Consider the following 11,078-nt stretch of genomic DNA (forward strand, 5'->3'; position numbering starts at 1 on the left):
CTGCAAATTTAGACTCAGTACGAAGTGAACTTAGGGGTTTCAGGCTATTCATGTAAATGAAAACGTCGGATCAACTAGAAATGAGAAACACTCTTACAATGTTACAAGGTTTTTATCGTTACAATCTTGTCAATATAGAAAACTGTTGTCTGAGTTTTTTTAGGCTAGAAAGTTGCTGACACAAAGACCTTGGGTTGTTAGTTTTAGATTTTTTTGTGTTTAATAAAAACGTCGGATCAACTAGAAATGATAAACACTCTTACAATGTTGCAATGTTTTTATCGCTTGTCGCTACAATCTTGTCAATATAGAAAACAAATGACGTTCACGAAATAGCCTGAAACCCCCAAGTTCACTTCGTACTGAAGTAGGCCCCGATGTCAGCTCATTGAGAAATGTGGTGTCATTCATTTGTTGATAACCAAAGTAAAGTTTGTTCATTTTACACATCACTCTATTATTTTGAAGTCATGAACTTTATTGATATTCAACTACAAAGAACACTGTCCTCTGAGTCTAAATTTGCAGTAACGTCGTTCTTTTACCACCTCTCCGTGAATTTGAACTGCTTGAAACTTGAAATTTGAAATTTGAAACTTGGCAACCAGTCTGTGTGTGTGTCACCATTGAAACTGATAGCTGCTGTAAAGATATAAACATACTACATAGTAAATTAGTTTACAGACATCTTGCTGCGTCACCTGCACTCTAAACGTTTGGACGCTTATGACGCGTCGGATGCGTTCAGTTAAGTGTTATGTGTGTTCAAGTATTGAACATTTGTGTTCAGAAATAGAATGGATGTGGTCAGCCATAGACCGCTGCCATTCTAACACCAACTGACAACAGTGTTTGTCGTGTGTTTTTATCCAGACAATATTATTTTTAGTGAGAGACACACATCACGATATCTTTAATTTGTTTTCTGCTCCAGTAAACTCCTCTGAAACAAAAAACGAACAAAATATTTTGTTTGACTCGTATATATGTGAATTCGAGTCAGTGAACACTTTTTGAAATCAAAGGCACATGTTGGTAGTTCCGAAAATGTTTTCAAGTTTATTAATTGCTTATAATAAAGGAGGGTAAATGTCTTTAAACTCTTTATTTCGATAAAATCGTGAAGACAACAATCTTCCGGAACACTGGTGTTCAATTTGTGAATATTCGTATTCTAACAGAACGCCAAACAGAGAACACTAGTGTTACCAACTAAATGAACACTTGTGTTCCTGGGTGTCCCGATGTATGACGTCACGGATAATCGGGCTTCCTCGGGTCACACGAGGGCCCCTCTGAACATGCGCACACTAGATGCAAGCCGCGCCGCTGCTGCAGACGACATATTTTGTTGCCGGCGGTATTTTCATATTCTATGATTTTAGCGATTGAGTTCTGCCAGTATTTTGTGACGGTGTGATAGCTGTTTACACAGAGAGTTTGACTGCTACGGTAAGTATTGTATATCGTGGCAAAATGGCACTGAATAGGCACCAAGTGTGAACTGTGGCCCGGCGATAAGCACATGGCACACCTCAGAAGTGTATTTTTGCCGTAGAGTACCCTCTCTCGCAATATTGTGAGTCACTTACGGTCTAATTTTAATAATTATCTCGTTTTGTGTTTATACTACTAGACAGTTGCAAATTTTCGGGCCATTATCGTTAGTCCAAACACAAATTTTGTAAATCACAAATAGAATGCTAGTGTTCGGTAATGCTCAGCATTGACCATGCAACATTTTTTCTAATATAACTGTAACCCAAACGTTATAGTCTGTTGTTACATTTCAAATGCATTTCAGGCCAGTTAACATGCCATTTTGCCACATTACAATATTTGTCAGTCACAACATTTCTATGTGTACATTATTAGGTGAACACATGGTGGTCTCAGTGCTTTCCAGAACACATGTATTCTATTTACTTACTCTGCACACTTACATTGTGTTCAAAAAGTGTTACAGTGTTCTGATGCGTAAACAGTGTTCTATTTCATGTAATTTTGAACATATGAAATGCGTTCAAAAATAAAGACACTATATGTTCTAAACCTGAACACATGCATTCTAGTTTTCTTACTGAACACTTAAACTGCGTTCAAAAGTGTTACAGTTAAGCGTTCTAATATGTGTTCAATAACTGAACACATGACTTTAGAGTGTGCTGTTTTAGTCTGTCTGATGTTGGCGCAAAGTTGTAAACGTTGACCACTAAAAGGGTAATTTTTGAGAGCAAACTGAAAAACCTAATTCGGTAGTGTATCAATATCCAGCTGTATCTCATCGTCAAAATAATTGGTGCCGTCACTGTAATGGGGCTGGGCAACGTTGAGCTCGAGGCCAGTGTTACGTAAGATACACACTATACGTACGGTTTTATATAACAGCGACAAAGCTTTGCATGGCGAATCGTCTATCTGTAGAGATGATGTGTTTCCCGCCATTTTATCGTTTTCGCACCATTTTACCGATCATTTTACAGAAATTCCACTTGTATAAAGACAAAACAGGCCCTGCCAAGGGTTGTAAATGAGAGCTAACGATTGGCACCCCGTGTTAAAAATTAAGACACAAGATACCACTTCCATTCATGAAAGCCTCTACTCTGTAGTTAGTTTATTGAGGCAACACACTTTTATGAGCTCACTGCTATAGCAGCAAGTAAAATTGTATGTCCCATTCAGACAGTGTGTCTGGGGAAATTGAAATATATAAGACTTGTACATGGACCAGTGCATGTTAATTTACATCGTATCTTGAACACAGGGTGCCAACCGTAAACTCTCATTTACAACCCCAGACAGAGCTTATTTTGCCTTTTTACTAGCAGAATTTCTGTCTGTATCAAGTATCCCTTGATCAACACTTAAGTGGCCACAGATGTATGATTGGACGATTCTACACAAACAAACTCCTACCTTCTCTCGCTAAGACAATGAACGCAGCACAAACGTATCAAACAGCCTTATCCGCCCTTTCGCCAGACTTCTTTTGACGTACCAGACGATGATGTGAGGCACAAAGAGTGTGCAGAACGTCTGTTCAGAATGTTCACTGTGCCTCTTTTGTCTGATTTGTCTTTGCCAGACTACCACAGACACGGAAGTGACCTTTCGAGAAACTTGTATAGATACGATCCACATATGTAAATTGTATTTGAACAGCGCCTCAAGAGGTGAAACGGCATAAGAGCAGCTATGTTTATAAAGATGTGTTTAGGGGTTCGGACTCATTACCGTTTAGTTCAGCGATATACATTCAATCCGACAAAACATTTCAAATACATCCTATATTATTGACACTGTACGGTACGACGCGGCCTGGTAACCTGTTCATCAGGTGATGCTGCGTGATGTTTCAAATTGACAATGTCTCCACATGGTATTAGAGAACGGGACAGTAAATGTAGGTTTGCAGAGCCCACGGATTATTAGACGATCAACAATTCTTATTATTTTGAGACGATTTGCTATTGAAATATTTTCCGTCAAAGTAAATGTAGATTGAGTGACAAGGCACACCTGAATTGTAATAAATGAGAAACGAAGTTCACTCTCAGAGAGACGATAAAAAAGAGTTGAAGTTTTACTAAGGCAGAGTGAGTTCCCGTTATGTAAATACATGCAAAGCCATCAACCTCAATTCTACCGGTACGTTCGTCTTCAATTACACACGCATCATGGTGCCGTGTTATCGCCTGTGCGTGTGGTGAGGACTGGTTCATGTACCACAGACTACTCTTTGCAAAAAAGACAGGTTGCGAGAGCGATTGCTAAGTTAAATTGTCAAGTAATGGTGGAGTAAATTATGCCATTTTTGTTGCCAGCAAGTACGGCGATTGCTTACTTTGAGGATATCTAGTATACTTCGAGTAAAGAAACACTATCAAAATACTACTACAACTGAGATGACGAATGTAAGATTGATCGATCTGATTAGCATAACATGTGTGGCCAGTAGATTTTTGTCATGGCTGACACAAACGTGTTTTGTAGTGAAAGTTTCATTATACAGACTTGGTAAAACTTTGATTAGAATCTTCTCCGACAAGCTGCTTTGCCCTCGGGATTCGCCACCTGGCATTATATCGTTTGGTGATTATTTTACTTTCAGAATCAACCGGACAAAACCTATCTGCAGTATCAGTATCTTTAATGTACGCCTTCAGCAGAATAATGAGCCATCTTGTGGCGATCAAGAGATATTGTTAGAAGTACGCATGCTCATATATGACATAAATGTAAACACCTGGTGACACGCAAACTTTGCTATTTGTTTCCCCTAAAACTTGCAGACATTCACACTTGTAAGCAACGTTTCTCATTAGAAAATGTAGCATGTTGTAATACACCATTGTTTAATGCTGTACATATGAAGGAAAACTGCATAGTAATATTCAGACGCAGATTATTCCGTAGTAGGGCCATTCCACTCGGCTTGAGGGGTTGTCATGCATTGCCAGAGCAAACAATTCAAATATGTAGATGTCGACGCTTGTTTTCATAATTTAAGGACGAATGCATTTATATCCAGTACGACGGTAGATGTAAAACAAAGCCGGAGTGTGTAAAATGAGTGTTTTTTTTCCGTATTGTGAACAATAACCCTTCACGAGAGTTATGGGGTCCTTCACAAAATGGGTCGCACTAGCGCTATTCAGCTAGGATTCAAGAGGGTGCTCGAGCGACCTCGCAGAGTGACTAGTACACCAGCATTAACGAACGAAATATGGATATCGTAACCCTGGCAATCAGCTTTCTTCAAGGATGTACATGCCCATAGCCCCCTCCCCCTTTGCTGAATTCACCATCTTAGACAGGAATCAGTCTTGAGTGGATTAGGGAAAACTCAAAGTGAGTACAGCGCCCTAACTCATTTGAAAATTCATCGGGCGTTTTCCTTCAATACGAATATTTCAAAAAGCAGGTATTCGGACCGCCTTCTTTTGCATTTCCGTCACTGGCTTGCCCGAGTAGAAGATGAATTTCTTGGCTAAATGACCTACACTAAAGTTTGACGTTCTTGGAAGTATCTTATAATTTGTAACTGGTTTCTGTATCCCTGAGACTTACACTGTTCCCTCGGAACGCCATCAATCATGGCCTCTCCGAATCACTGTAGGCCTACAAGTCGGGAATACAGGACATGTGCATCGTCTTTATTCTGTATTTTCAGTTGTGCAGTCGTATTTTTGTGATCGATTATTGGCTATGCTTAAATGTAACCCATTATCTGGATATCGAAATCATCCACGGAAACATGTCGGACAACGGTTCTGGCGCGATGCTCTCTCGACTGCTGCCATATTATCAGCGTAAACGACAAATAAAGTCCTACGGTCGTGAACGATGAAAGGTGTCGGTCGCAATGCATGCATATTTTCAAGGTGATTGTCTGTTTGTTTGCTTTTGTTTGTTTGTTTGTTTGTAAAATGTACTTGTACTATTAGTGCAAGGGCCAAAAACTGAAAGCAAATAACAAAATTTTATCCATAATTATAAATTACCTTTCGGAGTGCCCTATAGGCTATGACTAGAAAACTAGTCTTGTGATCTATTTTGCTGATGTTTTATTTATCTGTCAGTGACGAGAATATGAAAAGAAAAGTTTGGACGAAATGACGGCGTCAAGATCTTCCCTAAAGCATATCTACATAGCGGAATAACTGCTCGCGTTTATGAAAGTCACTGTATCACAATAAGTGTAAACTAATTTTTATTCATAATTAATTATTAATACTGTGATCTTGATGTTATTGGAAAATGTCTTAATGCTGTATTTATATACCATCTGATCAGTGTTGCAGCCATGACGCGCCCTTGCGACAATATCTCTAAAACGGAACTCGTCTCGCATTCTCGCATACTGCGGGTCACCTGTGGCGCACTCATGAGTGAACTGTGTTGGATGTAGTCAGAAAGTAATATCTGAAACCGACGGTTGCCTTTGTTTTTTATGATTATTATTTTAGACTCGTACAGTATCTATGTACTTTTGGAGCTGTGATTAATCTAGTCGGACTGAGCTTTCATTGGCGGTGGATACGGGTGTACCGTAACAATTGCCTGAAATTTAAGCATAGCAACGCTGTCCCGGTAGCTTGAATTTTGTCATGTGAAACTAATTTGTTCAAAAATTTACTTCAATCAATTTTGAAAACGGATGCAAACTGTACTAAATGTCCCCCAAAATAAACAGAAGTGTTCCCTGGTTTAAAAATCCTGGCTGCAACACTACAATCTGCAGTGATAAGAATCGACTACGACAATTTTTTTAAAACTTTGACCATGACAACTTTAATTAAGCTTTACGAAATTCAATGGTGATTTGTACTACCTAAAAAGTTTATGATAATGATGATTTTGATGATGATGATGATGATGATGATGATGATGATGATGATGATGATTGATTATTATTATTATTATTATTATTATTATTATTATTATAATTACTATATAAATTGATTTGTTTTTGTTGTTATAATAGACTTGCTCCTGGCGACCTGACAGCACGCTCTGTTATCCTGGCACCTGTCCAGGTGCTCCGAGTACGTGCGTCTGCGCAGAGGGCTTCAGTGGCCCAGACTGCCTGAGAAGTGAGTAGCATAAAATTTTGCATTACGGTGTTCTTTTAAATTTTTTTACCTATCAACCAGCATTCTTCACTCGTATGCAAGATTTCGCACCTTTATGACAAGAAGGCTCTTCTTATGAATGGAAATACACCCTTGTGAAATGATACTTATCACATAAATCTCCCGAATTTGCCTTCCTTACAATATTAAGGTAAAATGCGCCTCGGAGACTTTTATTCGGACTCTCAATTTTTTACAATACTTTTTGTCTACTGTATTTTTTTTTTCGGGAGGGGGGAGCTAATTTCCAAGCAATAATGAAACTTTTTGTGAAAATTGAAGGCCCATACTACCTCAACAAATTCGTTATCTATCTACATTTTGTCCTTACACCTTGAGAACATTGAATGAATTTTCTAGTCGACTTTCAAAACTGTTTTCATATCTACCTCATTGTACCATGCACAAGCAGTGAGTTCTGCTGTTGCGACTTCTATGAATGAGGGAAAATATTCAACAGGGGCAGGCAGACTGCTTTACTGGAAATCCTACTCACTGATGTAACTTGCATGGCCTCATTGTGGATGTTGCGATTCCGAAAAATGACCAGTGATGTTTATGTTCCGCAATGATAGGACATTGTTTTAAGTTCACTTGTGCGAATTATCAGCAGTGTCATGCACTTGAATTGACAAAACATGTAATCTAATTAAAAGCCAGTCCGTTACATATTGACCTATATCTTTGTACATTTTCTCTTCAGTTGATACAAGCCCAACCATCGACCAATGCACAGGTACTTTAACCAGATCAGGTGTCGGCTATTTGCCGAGCACACTTGACTGCAGTACTGGCGCGCCGCAGTACTGTCCTATTAAAGCCGAGAGCGTGGTTGTTGATTGGGTAACGAGCTTCGTGCCCGATTTAAGCAACATTGAAACACCAGCTTACGTGAACGATACTGCCTTGGGTATTGTTGATGCTGAACTGCAGTGGACTCTGCAGAGAGGTAAGATATATTCGGCTAAGAGAGACATATGCAATACATGCAGACATACACTACGAACGGAAATAAAATTATGTAATTTTACATTAACATGCAAACACATAAGCTATGTATGAATATAGTACACATTCACGCATACATACATACATACATACATACATACATACATACATACATACATACATACATACATACATACATACATACATACATACATACATACATACTGAAGTACGTCTGTATTACACATTTCTATTGGTTGTTGATTCTCATTGATTTCTGTAGGGCATAAAACTATTGACAGTGGGTCCAGTACCTGTGTGGCATTCGAAGATCTAAACATAGACGTTTTTGATGTTCCTCTCGATGAAGCACAAACGAGAAACTGTGAACATACCATAACCATCACCGCAGAAATCAACCACAATGATTTGTAAGTAATTGATACATTTGCCGCTCCGTGTTTACATGCAAACCGTTACCTAGTCATTTCACACGTTTCTCGTGCATTTCTATGTTAATATTTTTTTTTAATGAACATCATAAAAGATTTATTCTAGCGATATTATGAAGAACAATTATTTTCATTTTCTTTCTATGTTTTGACGCAATTATGACAGAAAAACTAAGTTCTCGGATGGGAACGCTTGACTTGTAACAAAATAGAGTGTCATTGTTTCTTTTGATCATCCTCGAGTACGTTGGATTTCAATACCAGGTCGTAAGATTATTAACATTTACCACATTCAAGAAAATACACTTTTTCATGTCAGCGTACCTTGACAGCCATTTAGCCGATCTTAGGCCATACAGAGTTACCAAAGAAATTGTCACGAAGGTTTAATGAACAATAGAGGGCGGCCAAACGCTATATAAATCAATTAGCCCATAAAAAGTTCACAAATTTAAGACGCTGTAGGTAGGAAAGACAAATTATCCGAAAGACGATCAAACAGAACAGTTCTATCACGATGTACTGATTCTGGCCTCCCCGTTCGAGCGACAGACCGATCATTGCACGAAAACACGAGAGCAAAATCTCGAGTTACTAAAATATAATATAAGTGACCGATTAACTCTGTTTTGAAATACGCAATAAGAATAATCATGTAAAGAACTCTTACACTTGACAGAAGTCATGGGAACAAGATTCATGCTCAACCAGTTGACTGTATCACATCACTAACAAAATGGCGTTGGTTTGTGAGGCTTCTTTCTGAGACGTTGGGAATATGGAAAGTTTAGACGTGTCACAAATACGAGCTTACTCAAGAGAAAACTTTTGAGACGCCAGAGATTTTTAAAATTAAAATTGAATCCGTCTTTGCCTTCCCTCGACAGAATGGAGATCATCGTCGGAGCAACAAACGGCGGATTTATCAGGTTAAACAACTTTGACGTTGAGGGCGCAGTCACGTTAGAATCCCCTAAAGAGTACGAAGTGCTAGCCGAAAATATTCGTAAAGATGACAGCATATCAGGATATATACTACCAGACAAACAAGAGGAAAAAATTAAGAGTTTTGCAGATGATACGACTCTTTACTTGAGAAATTTGAAAAGCATTACTCAGTCATTGAAAATGTTCAACAAATATGAAAAAGCAACAGGTGCAAAGCTGAACAAAAAGAAATCCAAAGGTTTATGGACTGGGAGTTTTAAAAACCGCACTGATTCAGTGGAAGGGATCGATTTTTCAAACAAGGTTTTACAGATCTTGGGAGTTGGGTTTGGAAACAGTAACACATCTAGGGAGAACTGGAAAACAGTGATGGAAAAATTTACGAATTGCCTTAAGATCTGGAATACTAGAAATCTGTCGTTTAAAGGCAGAGCAATAGTAGCTAATATGCTGGCTGCATCAAAATTATGGTACCTGGCATCATTTGATCACGTACCTAAGGAAATTATTAATGAAGCAAATAGTAAATTATGGAAATTTATTTGGAGAGGTAAACGAGAAGTTATAAAAAGGGGTATTTTCATTCAAAGATATGATGACTGTGGCAAAAAAGTTGTCGACATTGAAGAAAAAATCAATTTTCACAAAAATAAGCCGGTGAAAACTTTAGTCATTCCATCAGCTTCAACAGGAGCCCCAACAAGTCGTAGACTGTCTATATATCCCCAAGGCACATTCTATCTCAACATTTTGGTATAGATTCCCAATATTGATTGTGTTCGTTGTCGCTTAGTGGAGCAAGATATTACCCGTAAAAATAGGCTGTGTATATTCTTGTCCCTTTATTAAAGGGACATTAGCTGTAACTTTTAACTAATTTTTCACTACTCTGTTTCAATGTATCAAATACAGAATTTTACTATAATCCGATCATCATGACCAATGCCTGCTTGCCAACACAGCCTGTATACGTGAAATGACCATTGCTATTGTTGATAAATGTATTCTAGTCCGGACCTGAATACAAAATTTGAACAATAACAATGCAGATTATACTCATATAGGGTATATTTATAAGCTAAATATTATGAATTTCTCCATGGTTCAGGGATTCAAAACCAGAAACTGCAGATGATACACACAACAAATAAAATTTAGAAAATGACCAAAGTTACAGCTACTGTCTTTCAAGCCGTTGTACCAGTTGTACGTGTTAGGGTTATTAGAGACGTTAAGATTTCATCCGTAACGAGAACGTAACGTAGAGTGGATACGCGGTCCGTATGTGTAACGTTCTGCACATATTCGGATATTTTGCGAACTAGTGTACCGCGCTTTCGTTACTAATGTAAGAGTGTTTGCTAGTCAACATCAAAATGTCAGAAGACGTTGTCTTGCATACAATTAAGACCAAACGACAGTTGGAGCATTGAAGCGGGTACATTTGCCTGTCAGTCCTTTTTGAAAAACATGCGAACAGGTTTTTGATTACAGTTCACACCCGGCCACTGTGTATTATATTCGGTCCTAACAGGAACAAGTTTGAGATCTTTCACTACTGAGAGTAGCTGTATAAATACCTGTAACCAAGGATCCCACCTCTTGAAGCGCATGACAATCTTTCGAGACGACCACCCAATGGTCATATCGAGACCATTACTAAATATATTTTGAACCGATTTCTGCATACTTTCCTCTTTTGGAAGAGTATAGTTATATTACGTTTCCTCTCAGCTTTGCGATTTTATGCTATTTGATGCATTTCACTTCGTTTGAAAACTTTACCTATATGAGTTGTTTTTAATTTTGCCTCAAAATTAACAAAACGAAAATATGAGCATACCTGGTTCGTTGAATCTGGCATAGTGGCACAATATATTATACTCTTCAGGCGTGTGGTTAGTTTTCATCATTTGTGATCTCTGGAACGGCATCCCCAGATACATCACTGAACTGTATGCCTTCTCGTGGCAAAGCAAAATTCAAATTGTGTTTCTCGCCGTAGCGGAATAGTATGTTTTGTACCGTGCTACTTCCCGTGCGTCGGGTTTTGAGAAACAGGATCTTTTTCGCCGGGTGGCAAGGTTGACGA

The 11,078-nt window shown here is 38.4% G+C and overlaps 2 protein-coding genes across 8 annotated transcripts in view; one reads left to right on the top strand and one right to left on the bottom strand.

Moving 5' to 3' along the window:
• Positions 1–11,054, bottom strand: part of LOC139118509 (uncharacterized) — a 39,536-nt gene extending 28,482 nt beyond the window's left edge. For 4 of the 7 annotated variants that reach the window (XM_070681833.1, XM_070681835.1, XM_070681828.1 and 1 more), the window contains exon 1: positions 2,920–3,120. Coding sequence is in view for 2 of the 7 variants with exons in the window: in XM_070681827.1 (XP_070537928.1) it covers positions 10,830–10,850 (21 nt within the window). In the remaining 5 variants the exon portion in view is untranslated. Of the gene's footprint in view, positions 1–2,919; positions 3,121–10,829 lie in introns of those variants that run through there. The other 3 variants (XM_070681827.1, XM_070681826.1, XR_011548748.1) reach the window with 2 other exon arrangements.
• Positions 3,909–10,139, top strand: LOC139118725 (uncharacterized). Its single transcript, XM_070682140.1, has 5 exons — positions 3,909–3,917; positions 6,491–6,599; positions 7,342–7,587; positions 7,870–8,017; positions 8,926–10,139. The coding sequence occupies exons 1-5, from the start codon at positions 3,909–3,911 to the stop codon at positions 9,743–9,745; spliced, it is 1,332 nt and encodes a 443-aa protein (XP_070538241.1). The 3' UTR covers positions 9,746–10,139.
• Positions 11,055–11,078: the final 24 nt, after the last annotated feature.

Source organism: Ptychodera flava, chromosome 19 (genome assembly GCF_041260155.1).
Source record: "Ptychodera flava strain L36383 chromosome 19, AS_Pfla_20210202, whole genome shotgun sequence".
In the NCBI taxonomy this organism is placed as follows: Eukaryota; Metazoa; Hemichordata; class Enteropneusta; family Ptychoderidae; genus Ptychodera; species Ptychodera flava.